At 43.8% G+C, this 18168-nt stretch overlaps 1 protein-coding gene across 33 annotated transcripts in view; it reads right to left on the bottom strand.

Annotated features, from left to right (window-relative positions):
• The window catches only part of NRXN1 (neurexin 1), a 670738-nt gene that overhangs the window by 259930 nt on the left and 392640 nt on the right, over positions 1–18168 (bottom strand). For 2 of the 33 annotated variants that reach the window (XM_019006002.2, XM_019006003.2), the window contains exon 1: positions 9395–10531. The exons of 29 other annotated variants lie outside the window; for them this stretch is intronic. In XM_019006002.2, coding sequence (XP_018861547.1) covers positions 9395–9635 — 241 coding nt within the window. In that variant the 5' untranslated portion in view covers positions 9636–10531. Of the gene's footprint in view, positions 1–9394; positions 10532–18168 lie in introns of those variants that run through there. 2 more of the 33 variants (XM_015621270.2, XM_015621271.3) reach the window with 1 other exon arrangement.

Genomic DNA, 18168 nt, shown 5'->3' with positions numbered 1-18168 from the left:
TTATCAAATAGCCAGCTGAGCTCAAGTTAATGACTTGAAAGAAACAAAAAATTTTTGAAAAATCCCAACCTATTTACTTGCTGCCACCACTGTTGCTATGACTAGCTTAGGATGTCTTTCTCTCATCTCCAGCAGTGACCTTGTACTGAAACACTGACATTTGTCCCTATCTCAAATGCCAGCAGAACCAATATAGGATACACTGATTTCACTGAAACCAGCTTTCCAAAGTCTGCAAGCTCCCTGGCATGGAAATGTTATCCTACAAGAACAATGATCCTGAGATAAGATCTCAGGAATCTTTAGGTGAGTCTCTTGTGATTTATATCATCATCAATACCTGCCTCTATTGATATATAGAAGATAAATCACATGTTTTTCCCAGATTAATTATTTACCTTTGCTGACCTCAGGTTCTTTGAAGCTAAGCTTCTGCACAATTATGTGGGAGCTGCATTTTCATTTAGATAATCATAGAACTGGCAAAACCACTGCCAGCTACTACTGAAATTTAAGTGTCTGGTTTAGACGTTTAAGGGCCACTGTTCTTCTTAGCAGACCAATAACTCCTCTTATCTGCATGCTTAACTGCAGTTTTGCAATGTTTTCCACAGTAAGAAAGTAAAACCTCTCAAAATGAGATGTTTGTTTTTGCAGTTGTCGCTGCAAAATATTGTTGCCACTAGTCTTTCTTCACCAAGTTCTCCCTCTAAATGCCATACAGTGGATTTTACTACACTCATGTCAGACAACAGCTAAAGCTGTCAAATTGTGCTGAGTGGTGAAAAGAAGCTTCAAGAGCTAATGTGAGAAAATGCTACAAAAGTTAAAAACCGTCATTACAAAATTAGTTCTGGCTTCAATCTTAGTGTATGACTGGGTTCCTATTTGAAGTCAGCACAGGGAAAATTATCATTTGGCCTATGTACCCTCATACACAACACCTTCTAGCCAGCAATTTCTAACACCATATTGCAAGTTTCTTAGACATAGGACTCGAAAAATAAAGTCTTCCAATTGATAAGCTATAACGGGAGCAGTCATACTCCCACAAATTCAGCAGAATTTCCAAGAAATAAAAAGTTGCTTGGAAAAACTTTCAAGCAGTAAAATAACTACAGTCTTTACCCTCACCTTCACTTGCCCATGCAATGTTCTATTTAGTCTCACTTGAGATAACAGTTTATTTAGGAAGAGGACATTGACAGCATTTTTATTTTTTTTAGAGTAATCAACAGCAGCATTTGAGAGATGCTCTGAATGCCAGGGTTGGGGTGCATGCCCCAGGCAGATTTAAAATCCACAGCAAGGCAAACTGCAAACACAAACCAGCCTGAGAAGAGGATGAGTGGAAAGATGGGGCTTGGATGAGCGCCACATTATGTTCTGACCAACTGGGACACCAGGATTTTAGGACGCATCCATTTAGACACAGCCAAAGGGGCTAATCTCACATCTGTTGTTTTGTCACAACTTCTAAACTCCTCTCTGTGGGCACTGACTATCCAAACCCAAAATAACGGCATGATTCAATTCATGCTCATATGTTTTCCATAAATATGGCAATTCATTATATTCGCTGAAAGCTCCCTCATAATTCTTGTCATGTGAAATAAAGTGAACACATCCACAAACTGCATCAAAAATTTCAAAACTACACATGTTTGCATTATTATTTGCAATATTTTGTTCACACTTTAGGCAGCATTGTTTTAGGGAGGGGGACCAGGACAGAAGCGCTGTGTGCTTGAGACACATTGTGTCTGACAGAGGCAAAACAAATCAGGTCATGGAGTGGAAATTTTGGGCTTGACCTCAATAAAATTAAATCAGGCCTGGGTCAGTAATTAGAAGCAGTGTCTTTTGTAGCACTCAGTTCCTTCACACAGTTTCATCTCCACTGGTCAGTCAGGAGGAGCCATGCCTGTGGCAATTTGACCCCATCTCCACCTACTTCCCAGGGCTCTAGAGCTGCTGTCACTGAGAAACACAACCAACCCCAGCTATTCAGCAATCCAAACATGGATTAAGACTATATCTGATTCTTCCTCAAGGTAGAGAAACTTTACCATGTTTTTTGAAATTTCTCCAAGTCTAGTCATTCTCTGTTCTTTATTTTACAAATGCAGATGAGCTGAATTAATTAAGTAAATTAGAGAAGCCCTAACTCAGTTGCAGATATGCAGGGATAAAAGAACACACGTACTAAGCAGACAACTTGCTTTAGAAGCTTCTTGGCATTTCTTTGTATGTACAGCTGCAGCAAAAGAGAGTTAAAGGAAGAGCTAACACTTCTAACATTTTGGAGTAATTGTCCAAGGGCATCACTTGCTAAGGCCCCAGAAGGATCTGAGCAAACCTTCTGTTGCTGAGCCTCCGTCTCTCCACGTTTGAGCAGCAAGCTCTTCAGGATACAGCTAGCTATGGATCTTAAAGGAAGACTTGTCCTTGTGCCACTTACAGTTCAAATATGTAAAACAAGTGAACAAACAAAAGACTATGTACACTCCTCACCCCTCCAGGTAAACCCTGCCTCAGCTCCAACCTTGCCTGGACTTCTGGGATTCAGGATCCCAGATACCATGTACTTATTGTATATGCACACTTCCTTTGTCAACCAAGCCCCAGAAAAAAAAACTTTTTGACTCAATCCACCAACAGTGCATGAGCCAGTCGTATCCTTAATCTGGGCTGTTTTGGTGGATTTGATCATTTCAGTGCTTTCAGAAATCCAGAATTATTTTTCTACAGTGATTCAACAATCATGGGTCAGAGATGACTTCAAGCATGGCACCCTCCTTACCAACTTAGCCCAGTCCTATGGAGTGACATCCAGCAGCACTTTTTTTTCTTCCCTCCTCCTTTCCCACTTTATTTCACTGGCTCATTTTTTCAGTCAATTAAGGAAGAAAAGAATAATTAATTCTATTGTTCTGACCAGTTGCATCTGTGGTTAATGACTACTGTCACTGAGTAGTTTTTTAACATTTTCAGCTCTTAGAGAAATTCTTTTTCAACTCATCACTATTGACTATTTTCTCATTATTACAGAGCAACTGTGATATGTAAGACCATACACATGCCTGTGCACAAATGTACATAAAGTCATGAGAGGGTAGCAGGGAAGACCCTTCCAGATATCCATGTAGCTATTCAGGAGGAAAATAATACCTGCATGATGGTAAGTACACGGCCCCTCTATGTCTGTTGCTTTTAATTGTATAGAACAGTGTTTTTATTTACAATAAACTTTCTTTCATCAAATTAGACTATTCCATTCCCCTCATAATCACAGCTACATTCACAAGTCAATTTATTAGCACAGCAAGATCTATCAGCTCTGCCTACACTGTATTTACAAACTAGAAAAGAAGTTGTTAGCTTAGAAAAATGAATTACAGATACTGCAATAGACACAAAGTCATCAAACTTAATCACAAAGAGATAAATTAACTGAGTCTGGGAAAAGACAAGAAAGAGGTCAGCAGTGTCATCTTGATTACTCAGAAAGGTTAAGAACTACTGCAAACTTTGACCAAGGAAAGACAAAAGATAAATTTCAGTGAACTAAACTACGTGATCCATTGAAATCACAATAATCAAGCCTGGTTTACCATGGTAATGACCATCTGGGTGAGGGAGAAAATATTAAAACTGCAGAATTGGTTGTGCTTGAATCACACTGGGCATAGTAGTTTTGTCTGCAGAGTTCTCCCTTGGAGTAAAATGAAGAGACAGAAGGAAATTTCCCTTAAAGCCAAGTCAACTTTTCACTATCAGAAAAAAATCCATCTTTGAAAATTAGAAACAGCGGGAAGTACACTGCATTGAATGCTAAATTAATTTCTTCTGATAACTCATTTCAAACAGTATTTGATTAAAAGACAATAGATATGCTTTAAATCTAAAAAACATGGTTACCACAGGCTGAGGCAAAAGTGGTGCTGCTGATAAGTGACAACAGCATTGTTATTTATTTAGCTCTTGTAAAGGCACCCCAGTCAATCAATAGCTATGCATGTACCAAGGCAGTGGGACTTGTATAAAGATGCTTATCAGAAATCCATGGGCAACATTCCACTTTTGATTACAGTGCTGCAGACTGTCCCCAGTCCTGCTGAAGACTGTGTGGCTCCTTGACAAGCCATACTGACAGAAATAATAATATAGAAACCCCACTTCCTAATATGCATATCCAACTGCACAGCCAATTAACCACTATGCTGACTGAAATTGCTTTGTTATTCATTCCATTCCAACTGATGTTAATACTTTGGCAGCTGATGGGGATAATAGCTGATGGAGCATATTGGAAATTTTGAAAAGGAATATAAAATTTATATCATTTAAAGACACCGAGAACACTACTATGCTTTATAGTCTTAAAACATGAAAATGTCTAAATGTTTTGTGTAAGAAGTGCTTAGAGCAGAAGAGACACTATGTATTGGAAAATCTGTGAATGAAAAGGAGGCATTTAAAAAGATTGTGATATACAAACAGGTTTGAAATAACATTAGAAAAGGCAATTATAAGATGAAAATGAGACTTTTTCACCTCTACCTCTAACATCACACTGAGTAACAATGCTTGAACATCTGGGAACATTTACATTTGATGTTTTAATTAAAATATAACTCTTTTCTGCAACATAAGCACATTGCAAACAAAAAATGTCATTTCATTTACCCTAATCCCTAAAACTATTTGGTGTATTATCTTTATATACCAAAATAACAATTCCAGTATATTAAAAAACAGTAAAAGGCCATAAAATGGTTTTTACCTACACTAATAAGTTGGGGTTTTCTTACAAAAATAAAATGTTTTCTATACATCATAGGGACATCTTTCAAATCTGTCTGTCTCATGTATTCACAATGGTGGTTTAAATTATTTCACTGCCATGCTGCAATTCTAGTCCTGCAGTTCTTATTTGGTGAAAAACCCCTGTGGAATTCAACAGGCATCTTCCCTGAACAAGAGCTGCCTGACCAAGCTGCTATGTACCCCAGGAAGAGTGAGCTGGTGACTCTGCTCTCCAAATGGCCTTCATTTGGGTGAATCCAGTGCACATGAGCTCTGCCAACAGTGGTGAAGCAGAGCCTGGAGGAAGCTGGCCTAGCTGAGGAGTGGGAGATCAATATGTGTGTCCCTGCTGCCACATCATGCTCTGGATGGAAAACACTGGAGGAGTGGATGTGCTGTGGTAACACACCATCCTCAGCTCACAGCTCCAAAACGTGCCAACTTCTATTCCTCAAAACTCTCATTTTCCACAAACTCCTTCTTCCTGCTCAGGAACTTGGCTGTTGAAACCCAACCTCCTAGATTCCTCTACTGTTCCACCACAAAGGCCCCCAGCACCAACCCAAACTGCCACTTTCTCAAGATCTGCTCCCAGAACCTCATTCTGTGTACACCAGACTGTCTCTATTCCCCCTAAACTACTGGTCCTAAGCCTCATTGAGCCTGAACTCTTCTGGCACAGAGTTAACTCGGGCCCTTAAGCACACAACCCCTGCTACACACAGAACTCAGCTCCTTCTCTTCTGCCCGTGAGCATGTGGGCCCTACTCCCTCTCCGTCTTTGTCTTTTCTTTCTAAGCACATGCACATACCAACATGCAGATTTTGTTATTCAACTCCTGGCTCCTATTCCCACAAATCAAAAAAAAAAACAAAACATAATCAGTTTGTACTTAGCCTCCACAAGATCCTGAGAGCACAGAAACAAGAAGTAATCGGAAGTGGACACACTGTACTTGTCATTTGGTAACTGAATGGGGGAGCCATAAAAGAGTAGAGAGTAAAGAAGTGCTTGCAGGAAGGCAAGAGTGGATGAGGATGATGACAGCCATCCATATGGCTACACTTTTAACATATTCAACATGCAATTTTCCCTTCACACATGATCTATCTTGTCCCTGGATTCTTAAAGAAACAGGCTTTCTTCATTTAAAGTTACCAAAAACATCTCCTTTCTCCTCTTGAGGAAGTTTCAATCTCATGGCTTTGCCATGGACAATCCCTGCTTTTGTAATCTAGAGTATGAAGTGTTCTATCTAATAAAAACTGTTCTAACTAATAAAAAAAAACAAACAACAACAAACCCAAAACCCCCAGACTTCATGGTAGATACAGCTATAACAAAAACAATAGCCACCTTCTTAAAGGGATCAAAGACATAAATCACATGCTACAAGAGACCAATAATGAAATAAACCACATGCTGCAAGAGACCACTAGTGAGGGTTGAGCAGTATATGATTTATATTTATGAGTCTTAGCCTTTCTTTTACTTCTCACTCAGTACTTCTCTTTACATTGTTAATGTCACGATCCACAGAATTATTTTCTTATTGCTTCCTGTGGTTTAACTTTCAAATCTTTCATCCATCTTTTACCTGAATTTAATGAAAGTCAGAAAGCAAAACTGAAAAATCATTAGGTGAGGCTTGAAAAATGTTTAATTTTGACTTCTAGTGTATTAAAGGACTGTGTGCTGAACTAATTTTTGTCTAATATGTTGAGCTAATTTCTTGGTTGGGATTCTGTTTATGTCTCTGTGAGGCACAATACTGTCCACTAAAACCACATGAGATCACACTACTAAGCAAAACCCCAGCAAAATTACCTGATGAGAATGTTAGCAGCAAGATTGTGGTTTGGTTTTTTTAAGGCAATGGAAGAAATCCAACCATGCAGGGCTTTTGGCTTTGCTTATACTACTAGCTGAAATTGTGTTGGCTCAAGGAAAACTGAAAGATTAGAAAAATTAAACCCAAGAGGGTGGGGGTGTCAGGGCTAGCCAGTGCCAGGGGTAAAGGTGTGGATGTCTGAGGACTGTGGTGACGTTTATTCAGTGCCTGAACAAAGTGATCATTTCTCCTTCCTTTCACACTTCTAATTCACCATATTAGAGAGCAATGCTTCCATTTGGGATCGACTAATTGACCTGCCCTAAAAGCTCTTTTCTACTTTTAGCAGGTATGATGCTACAAAAAGCTGACAAAGTAACAAAAAAAACTGCTATGAAGTCACCATAAAAACTGCAATTTTGTATGTACAATCATATAGGACTAGAATCTAAAATACCTGCAAAAGTTAATGGAGCTAAGGTTGAAGGATACAAGCCTGAGAAGCAAATTCTCACCTGGCTAAGTCAGCAGGGGCTAGGGACCCTGGAGAACAGCAGGTAAGGAACAAGCACACACACACATTCCCTTCTCCCTCACCCAGTTCCCTCTGACGGATGCTGAGAGATGCAGTGTTGAGCTCCACAGGAACTGTGTCCAACACTGCTCAGCCTGAGACAGAAATGCTTCTGTCAGGCTTACAGAAGTAAATGGGAACACCTCTCTGAAGAATTAATAATGAAAAGAATTAAATGTTTTAAAATGCTGCCAGATAGCAGAATTTCTCACAGAGGAAGGTAAAGACACTTAGAGTTATCAAGTAAACATTCTGAAATGCCACCTTACGGCAGAGAACATCCCTCTTTTCATAAAATCAGCCACTTAACTTCTGGAGAGGCTCCTGGGCTTCCCTATGAAGTCTTTAAGTAGCAGCTCCACCTCTTCATATTTAATTTTCTTTAACAAGACTTATTTCTTCTGAGAAACCTGCCTTTTTACACATCACCCTTTGACTGGGTCCAAGGTAATGTTTTCAAAAACTGACAAAAGGTGTGACTTTAAAATGCTTTCTAAGGAATCATAGCTGGTACCTCTACAATCATGTTTCATTTCCCCTCATCCTTTTAGCCCTCCCTCAAATGAATAGCAAACCCCTACATGATATCCCCTTACGGGCAGAAATTGAGAGGATATTAAGCATATACATATATATGCACACACATACATCTTTAGTTCTCCCCTGTAGCACATACATTACAGAACATGCAGCATTCTCAATCTTGCACTGCCTCAAGTGCACTACAGAGAAGAGTGGTGGCCTGAATTTCTCAATTGTTTTGTTTTCAATTAGACCAGTCATACAAGTTTTTTAAAAATAACAAAATGCTTAAGAAGAGGCATTGCTGTGTACTTCATCTTTTCTAGCAGTTATGTATCAAATGGTATTTAGCACACAGTGGGAATTTTCACGTAGATGATGCTCCTGTTTCCACCAATACCAGCATTGTTAATCACTGGAAAAAATCCAGTAATTCCTAACTACCTCGTGCTTGTAACTGGGTCATCTTGCACAGAGAAGTAAAGGTTAAGTACAAGATCTGGTTTTCACTTTGCAAAGCCTGTAAATGACATCGCATGGTCGTGCAAATGAAGCAAGGCAAGACGAGAAAATGAAGAAGAACGAGGCTGTATAATCTAATCAGAAACCAACAAGGGGGTTTCTTTATCTTCTCTTCCTCCCTCGGAGACAAAGGGAGGCTTTAAATCCTCAAAACGCAGCCTGGTGTTTCGCTTTCTTTGGCAGCTTTTGGTACAACCAAACGTATGTATGCACACCTATTCTGCATGTATTGATGTGCAGTTGCTCGCAAGTCTGCGTGCAAAAAGAAAGAGAACTGCACGGGGCTCTCCAAAAGGCACTGAAGCAGCTTCCTGTCACTTCAGAAACTAACTACCGGAGCACTGTCGTTCTTAAGCAAAATGTATTTGCACCTGGAAAGAATTTCATCTCCGTCCCTTTGCTGCCCGCTCCAGCGGGCATCGCCTCCCTCCCTCAGTGTCTCAGCGCTTACCGCTCCCCCGATCCCCAGCATAATGAGCTGACCTTTGCTTTAGTTCATCGACTTTCGACCGAGGTAATGAACTGGAAGCAGCACGATCATCACCAGCGGTTTAAGCAGCGCACCGGCTCCCTCCCCTCCCCTCTCTCGGCGCCGGGGTCCCCGGGCGCCCTGCCCTGCCTGCGCCGTGGGGGCGGCTTGCCCTGAGCGTGTGTCCCCGCACCGGGGCACCGAGGGGAGGAACGAGGCGGGGCGCTCCCAGCCGGGGGCCGCAGCTCCGGGCTGGCCTTTCCTGGCGGCTCCCTCCCTCTGCGGCGGGGCAGGGAGCGGCGGGGTGCGGGAGAGCCTCCGCTCCGGCTCCTGCCCCGCTCCCGCGGACCCCGCAGCGACCCCGCGGGGCGCACGGCACGGGCACGCCGCCGGCCCCGGGGGATGCCCCGCCAGCATCCCCCGCCCAGCCGGGACCGGCCGAGCCCCCCGCCCCACCCGGAGCGGCGGGACGGGCCCAGACCCCGCCCGAGAGGGCTCCCGGCGGGCCCGGCCCCGCAGCCCAGCCCTTCCCTCTCCGCCGTGCTCCTCGTCCGCCCCCCTGAGCGCCGCCGCAGCCTCGGCCCGCGGGGTCCCGCAGCCCGCGGCTGACCTCTGCGGGGCGGCGCGCCCCCGACCGCGCAGGGACCGAGCGGCACCCGAACCCACCGTGTCCGCCTCGCAAGGAAGCCGGTGACCTGTAGATAGCGATAGGCACTGAATGATGTTTGCTGCTGCCGTGGAAATGGTGAATGTGGTGAGAGCCCAAACTGGAGGCGCCCCACGCCACCCCAAGGAGGCCGCTGAGAGTGAGCGGGACTATCCAGAGCAGGGCCAAGCGGCCGCCGGCGCTGCTGCTGCCGCTGCTGGCGGGTCCCGGCTCCGGGCTGCCCCTAAGGAGTCCCCCCATCCTCCGGTGCGCGGCGAGCCGGCCCGCGGCGTCCTCGGGAGGAGCAGCAGCCACAGCAACGGAGGCAAACTTTGGGCAGAGGCGCTCGCACACTCGCACACGGCGCTGGCTGCAGCTCACGGCACCAGGCGAGCCATCTCTTCCCTTTGGGAAAGCCTATGAGGATCCTTTTCTCCAGGTCTTCTTCTACCCAAAACAATCCGAGACATAGTCAGAGAATCCAGGCAATTCAGAGCCTTCGCAAAGAGGTGGAAGTGGGGAAAAGCCCCGCGCCCAAACAATCGTTAGTTTCAGCTTTCCCGGGGCTGGTGCTCATTAACAATACTCCACAGTTGCAAGGGCTACGAGAATGCCAAGCATTCCCCCATCCTCAGTAATCCACAGTGTAGCCAATCATGCCACATTTCTGCTAAGAAAGAGAAAAGGGGATGCCACTCCATCAGCCAGCGCTGGGAAAGCAGAGAAAAATCAAACTGCTGCTCTTCCCTCCATTCATCTCCAAACTGGTGAGCCCTCACCGAGCGAGCTCTCTCCCGGCGCGCACACACACTCACACTCGCGAACACACACTCGCACACTCGCACACGCCGCCAGACAATAATCAGGCTGCTCCGGCAATCTCAGTGGTCTGGCTATTGACAGTAATACCCGAGGATGTTTTCAGGGAGAATAGTGCACCCTTATGAAAGAAGCTGGGAGGAAAAAAAAAAAATAATAAAAATAAGCATGCTTGCGAGGAGCAGGGCTATGCAAATCTGCAGTCTCCGAACAGCAAATCGCTGAGGCTTGGATGCAATGCAGAGGACGAGCCTATGTTAAAGAGGGAGGCTGAGTTCAGCTCCCACACAGTCGCGCTGCCTCTCCTCAGCCTTTCGGGAGCCGCGCACTGCCAGAACGCGGCTCGGGCGGTGTGGAGGGGACACACACACACACACACACACACACACACACACACACACATACACTCAACACACACACGCTCACACACACTCACACTCTCCCACGCCTCTCCTCCCCACCCGCGCCGCGAAGTCAGCAGCACGGCAGGAGCACTTCCCCTCCTCCGATAGTTCAGAGGTACCAGTGTCTTGAAAACCCACTTTCATCTGGAAAAGAACGATTTTGGGGTCTTTTAATTGGCCTAAACTTCGCCCATCAGATGTTTCCCTCCGTCTATTGGGGCACCGGTTGTGATTATCCGGTAATTACACACACGGCGCCGAACAAAGAGTTACCGGGATTTTCACCGGCACCACTCAACTACCGCACCTCGGCCGCAAACTGGGCTGAAAAAAATCCGCTCTGGGCTGAGCCTCCGCGTTCTCCGCAGCTGCAGGGCGGCGCCGGCAGCTCCCGCATCGCCACCCGGCTGCGGGGCCCCGCCGCGGCGCTCGCCCCACGCCTACCCCCAAAACAGGGCGGAGGGCTACCCTACAGCACCACCACGCCCGCACAGACACACACACAGAGCCCGGGGTGCCATGGGAGTCGATGTCACGTTTAAAAGCCAAGGCTCTGTATTCTAAGGGCCATGCTATCGCCCCGCGGCGGGTCCTGCGCCGCCCGGAGCCGGGCGCGGAGGCGCAGCCCCTGCAGTACCGCACCTGGGCACAGCAGGGTGTGCGAGCCGCACACTCCCGGCCCTTCTCTCCCTCCTCTCCCTCCCCCGCTCCCAGCCTGCCGTAGATCTTGTGCCATGCCTTCAGCAGCATGAGATCATGGGTGCGGGGTGCGGATGCGTGAAAGCGAGAGGGCGAGCGGTGGGCGTGAGAATGTTTCTTTTTTTTATATATATACATTTCGCGTTAATTTAAACGCAAACCGCTGCAATTCGCCGAGGCGCTAATTCCCGCGGGTGCGAAGGGAAGTCACAACCTTTGCTCAGCTGCGTAGGCTGAGGAAGGAGAAAGGCGTTTCGCCCCGGCTCCGCTCAGCCCAGGGCGGATCGTTCTGGTCGTGCCGGGGGCCGAAAGGGCCCCGAATCCCCGGAGCAGCGGAGAGAAAGCGGCAGCTCCTGCCCTGCCCCGGGGGCGGTGCTGGCCATACCCCTGCCCACCTGGACGCGGCGCATCGCAGCCTCGCCACGCACGCAAAGTTTTGCCGAGACGCCGAGGTAAATGATAACAAAGCCGCAAGAGGAAAGCAGCACCGCCCGAGCCCTTTCTGCGCTCCCTGGAAGGGCAGACTCGCCCCGAAGGAAGCCCGCAGCCGCCCTGGCCCGGGGGAGCGGCCCTGGGAGGCGGCGACCACCCTGTAACACCCCGGCTCGCCAGAGAAAAAGGAGGCTTAGGAAGAAGTCAGGGACTTTTCCAACCTGCCTCCAAAAGCCTCCGTGTGAAAGAAGAAACACCTGTTTTCTAAACTATCAGCTTTCAACTGTCATGAACTGTCACCTCCTAAAAAAAATAAAAAATAAAAGACAATAAATTCTCAAAGTTTCGGAGTTAGGAAAAGAAGGGAAAAAAAGGTATGAAACCTTAAAGAAATGTCAGCCTAGATTCGACAGCTCTCATAAAATTAAACCTCCTGATATATGTTTCCTGTTCATGCAAGTAATGTGTGTTAGAAATTTCATCCATAAATACCACTAGGTTTTCTATCAATCTGACTCAGGAAACAAAATATTTCAGTCACTGGAACCAGATTTTCATTAAACTGTTCACATGTTGCTGCCGTTTTAGAAACAGGCAGTAGTTAACTTGACTGTTCTTAATGATTCTAGACATCCTACAGACGAGGAACTTAAAATTGTTATCACTCCTCTGAAATAGGAAGCCGGTATTGCCAACCGTGTAACGATACAGTTGGCAACGCAGTTGTACGGATAAAATTTCACTTGCCAAGTCCTGTCTAGACTCACTTTGCTGGGCTGTGCTGTTTTAAAGCCGCCATCAGAAGCTGCACTGTGCTACCTTACAGCGGGAGTTTCCCTCCTGCAGCCCAGGAATGCACGGGTCCATCCCCACTGGGGCATTCCCCATCGGGTGTAACCTTGCCGAGAGAGGCTTTCCGCAGATTCCTTCCAGCCCCAGCACACTTTGTTCAACTTTGGCTGAAAATCCACTTTGGTGGATTCAGAAGGACTTTGTGGAAGCTCTCTGTGTTGGATATCTTCGTAGTTTGAGTACCTTAATCTAAATTCTTGCTCCATCTGCCATCTACTGTGCCAGGGAGGCCTAAAGTGCTTAAAAAACAAGGACAAATGAATAAAATGTTTAGGTACTTCCAAGGCACTTCATTTAATATTTCACTGAAGATAAAAGGGGTTTTTAAGCGGTCTACTTTATTAAATATGTACTATTTATGCAGAGCACATACACAATTCCTGCTAAAGTTTCCAGTTTCAATCTGTGCCTGGAGACTACTTGGTGAAGTTGTTTTTTTTCATCAGATAGATTATAATGGGTCATTTTTAGGTGCTACATTATGATATTAAACACTACTCAGGGACCGTTAAATTAATGAATTGTTTTGCTGCCGTGCATCCAAACCAAGGGTTAAGTACACAAAGGTCAAATCTTCACAAAACTATTTAGGCATCTAACTCTTCCTTAAGTGCCCGATTAAAGTGTGAATGGGGTGACTGCCCTCTAAGTAGGCATCTCTTTCTGGATCTGGTAATGTGATCAGCACCTTGGGTGTAGCAACTCTAATTTTAACAGCATTTGACATTTTTCTGGCTCTGCACTGTGAACTACAAACGAGAGAACTATCCAAGTTTCATGGGGGAGAAAGGTGATCTAACGCAGTGTAAGGGTGAGAAATGGGAGAGAATTAATTTGCAGAAAATATTAAAAGATTGAAAATGAAAAGAATACCAGGAAAGTGAAGAAGGAAGTGTATATGAAAGCAAGATGGAGACAGGAAGGCACAAGAGGGACATTCTAGTAAAATCCTCTCTAGCTCTTTTTTTTTTGTGTGTGTGTTTTCAGCAAGCTAATAAAACTTTCTGATTTGAAGCAAGTCCTGGTAGTCAAACACTTATACTTTTTGTGTGTTTTGATTTAAAAAGGTGAGTGTTGGTCTCTTTCCTCAAGTAACAAGTGATAGAACGAGAAAAAATGGCCTCAGGTCGTGATAGGGAAAGTTTAGATTGAATATCTGGAAAAATTTCTACAAGTGTTGTCAAGCACTGGAACAGGCTGCCCAAGGGGAACAGGCTGCCCAGGGAAGTGGTGAAGTAATCATTCCTGGAAGTATTTAAAAACCTGTAGAGATTCAGATTAGATAATAGGAAGAATTTCTTTACTGTGAGGGTGGTGAGGCGCTGGAACAGCTTGCCCAGAGAAGTGGATTCCCCATTCCTGGAAGTGTTCAAGGCTGGATGGAACTCTGAGAAACCTGGTCTAGAGGAAGGTATCCCTGTCCATGGCAGGGGGATTGGAACAAGGTCGTATTTAAGGTCCCTTTCAACTCAAACCATTCCACATTCCTATGTGGCACTTAAGGACATGATTCAGTTGACTGTACTGGGTTAATGGTGATCTTAGAGGTCTCTTCCAACCTAAACGGTCCCATGATCCTGTGATTCTATTTAAAAAGTTTAATTGGGTGTTTTGGCAGTTGGAGCTGGGTTTTTTAATGACAAGTGCTTTAAAAGATTCTGCAAGTAAAGCCTATGAAAAACAAAGGTAAGCAGCATTTCTTATTTAAAATGCTTGCCTTTTTTACCCCCTGCTGACATAAGAGTATGAATTTTTGTTAGCTGAGGACTAATTGAAGTTGAAATAACCTGGTTTAAATCCCCAAGGACATAGAATTGTACTTCCAACACAATCAATGTGCTGGTTTCAGTCTGTGAAGGTTCACTCAAAGAATGAAGAAGTGGTACAAAAGAAGGCAATAAACAACAGTTTGTGTAAACAAATAAATGTTCCACTGCAGTCCTAGTAAATAAAATATGAAAATGAACTCTAGTTCTCACAAGATAGTTTTTAGTATCTCAAGAAATTAGCTCAGTGAAATTAGTTCTATTTAACACTTACCCTGTGCAGGTCACATTGGTAGAAAACATGACTTTTAATCAAGGTATTTCCACCAAATGGACTCTGTTAATACTAGTTATAGTATTAACAGAGTATATAATACCCTTTTTTTTTTTTGAGCAAGAATATCCTTATTGTGAGAACACATCTTTCCCTGATTTGTTCTAGTGTCATTATGCTATAAACACCAAATGCTCCTAAAAGAAATTTCTATAAAGAAAAGAAAAAAGGACTCCTGTGAGTATAGCTTACATTACTTCCTCAGATAAAATTAGATACTTCTTGCTGGTATGTCCATATCTCTCTGCAACAGTAGAAATAGAACAGCTAAGATGGACAGCTTCAGCAACACCAGCAAAACTGGAGTGCAGACCATGCCTTAGGCCACAGAAGTTGTCAGTTAAATTCAGGGCTCCTTTTGCTTAAGTGCCACCTTATGCAACCAGGCTCCTCTGGCCACCTCCAGTTAATCCTGCACTTAGTGTTGTAACAGCTGCTCTTAAACTCCTGAGCCTCAACTGCTGTTCAGCAAAACAATAAAACAAACAAAAAAACCCAACCTAAAACACTTCCACAAATCTGTGTTTGTATTACAGGAATAATATGGAATTAACTATGGAGAGCTTTGACACACTAGCAATGTTTCATGTTCCAGGTTTTCCCTGCTGCTAGGCATGGACTTTCCCTTAATTTGAAAACACATGGACATTCTGTGATTACAATTGAACAGATCAGAATTTATGTTTATCCAGCATACACACAGAGGCTTAGAGAAGAAAAGAGTCAAGCTAAAGGTTCTTCTTTCCACTACAAACACTGCTGATTTTAATGACTTATACACTGTGTCTCCCAATACTTTTACTGATGTCTGGTAACAGTGGAGGTGGTAACTTTCCTCTTTTAAACAGCAGAGAATGTTCCTCTCAAAAGCCAGTTAATTGCAAGATGCTGAACTAAGGCCTGACATTCAAGTCCAGTTTGTGTCCCAAGCATACATAACATAGGGCAGAAACTGTTTACCTTGTGCCAATAAACTTTGAACTACTTGAAGACTTACAGGGTAAAAAATATGATCCTAAGGGAATTAATGGAGTATTTGTACTGCCATAAAATGCACAGAAATTCAAAATTTTGGTAACCATGTGAGAAAGGGGAGCTTACAAAGGAAAGGAAGGCTGCTTTCTTTGTAATGTTTCTCTCTCTATGCATATTTCAAAACAAATCCTGGTACAGTTAATAAGTCTTTCTGTCCATCCAGATAGGCTTAAATCTTCATAATAAATGTTTCTTGACTGTGTGTGTATAAAGTAATCTCTTTCTTTCTATTCCTTTCTGTCAAAATCAAGCTGATTTTCATTCTGTTTCATTTCACTGAAGACATGCACATAAGCCAGATCTTTTCAATTTAGAACAGAAGGGGCTTGTGGAAGACATTTTGCACTGGGGAATTTTGACTTTGAGGAAAAGGTTCCTCTTTGTCTGAAATAGCCCTGGTTGCTCCATAAGTCATTGGGGCACTTTGCCAAGTTTGTCCACCCTTACTTGAATCAGCCCTGGTTTGAGCTGGCTTGAGGAGGATGGCTCAGAATCCACTGCAGGGTGGTTTTTACTGGCTCCCAGTGCTGTGGTGCCACTTAATGTCATACTTTCCTTTTTTTTTTTTTTAGTTTAAACTGGCAAAAAATTCCTAACACTTTGTGGAGCTTGCCCCTTTGACATCAATCTAAAGGCACAGGAAATAAGGCCAAGTCCACCTGTAGGTACATAGAGAGATTTGTGGTTCTGTAGCAAATGGTCTCTAGCCATGCTCTCTCTGGGCTATCACGAGTGATTAATTCCATGGGCAATTAGGCTGCTGCTGCAGAACCTGCAAAAGTCTCTCTGACTTCTCCCAGTGCTGCTGCATTGCCACAGAAAAGAGAGAACCCTGGTACAGCATGAATGCTTCTGATTTGAGCTCCTCAGCAAATACTCCAACTAGAGACAGAAAGCAAGCCACCACAAAAACAGCTTATAAATTAGTCATCCAGAAGTTTGATGACAAATGCCAATAACAGAACCCAGTATTCTGCTGTTTTGTATCCAGTACAATCATACTAAGCATATACAAAACCTATTCATTGATAAAGGCCCCCCAGAAATGGAAAAAGTGTGTGTATTACAGAGTTTGAAGCACTTGATATTGTTTGCCATGCACAGTATCTGAGATGTTAAATGCCATGTCAAGGAAAGCTCACAATAGGCTCAGTGCAACACCCACAAAATGGGGAAATTGAGTTTAGAGACCTTGCAAGGCAAAGTTGATTGCTTTTGTTTTTTTGAAGAAGGCCATTGGTAGCCAAGAGAGCCTTAAATGGGGTTTGTGGAGCACCTAAAGTCAGGACTGCATTTCTAAGCAGGGTTTCCTGACAGGATTTCTAAGATATCACTCATTGTGACTCATGAACATCACACAATACTCCTCACTTTTCTGGCCTGGGTTAAGAAGAGGATGTACAGTGAAGTTTCACTTCCTGCCTTCCTTGAACACAGTCCTGCTTCAGTCTTGGCAAAGAAAGGGATAAGATGCAACCATGACTCTTTGTCCAGTGCAATACATTGCTTTAGACTCCAGACAGCAGTAGTGTTACAAGCCAGCTGTAGAAGGAACTGAATTTCAAAAGCAGAGTTGCAAGAAAATGACATTAACTTTTGGCAGTCATAAGTTGAAAATGTCCAAATACTTATTTAGCTTTAAGCTTCTTTCTTCCTTCTTTTTCTTTCCCCCAGAAAAAGTGTCACCGTTGTGCAGAACACATTTGTAACGCCAAGCAAATTTCCTATAGCTGAGTTATGAACCTCTGAACATACAGGTTTAAAATGAAAATGCTGACATAATCTTAAATGTAGTGGCACAAATACTGCCAACTACAATAATCCTTGTAATCTAATATATTAGCCCTAGGGGGATGGAGACTGAATTGCTGGTCTCAGACAGCCTTTCTGAGGCTCAATTCAAATTGCACAATTATTCTACATCCTTCAAGTTCTTTAAAATACATTTCAGGTGCAGCATTGTACATTCCAAAATATTTGTTCTTCAGAGATTGATTTGACTTATTTTTCTACTTTAAAGAGATATATGACCTCGGAGGTATGTGAAAAATCATTAATCAAGTTTAGACTGTGTAACACTCTTTTGTGTGTGAAAGACTTACTTTTTTTTCTAGATTCCCTCAGTTATGTTGCCAAGGTGATTCCCCCAGAGAGCCATGTGTTTATCTTGACAGGTGTTAGCGAGATCTGGGGAATCTCAGTGGAATTGTTACTGCTTGCTTTGAGGTACAGTAGAAAACATTAAGTCTGCAAACTAATGAACTTACCTTATTGCATTCTAAATAAAATAAACCGCAGAGTAAGTTGGATTAATCTACTAATGCCTTTCTAATGAAGCTTTTATTGGGCATATGGTGTGGTCTTGCTACTTTCCTCATATAGCTAGCACAAGCTAAAACTCAAAATGAAATGTACGTGTACCTCTTCTGTGAGCTACCAGTCTCAAAAACTTG

Source organism: Parus major, chromosome 3, assembly GCF_001522545.3.
Source record: "Parus major isolate Abel chromosome 3, Parus_major1.1, whole genome shotgun sequence".
NCBI classification, from domain to species: domain Eukaryota; kingdom Metazoa; phylum Chordata; class Aves; order Passeriformes; family Paridae; genus Parus; species Parus major.
The sequence above is the reverse complement of the archived record's forward strand: the minus strand, read 5'-3'. Positions and strand labels throughout refer to the sequence as shown.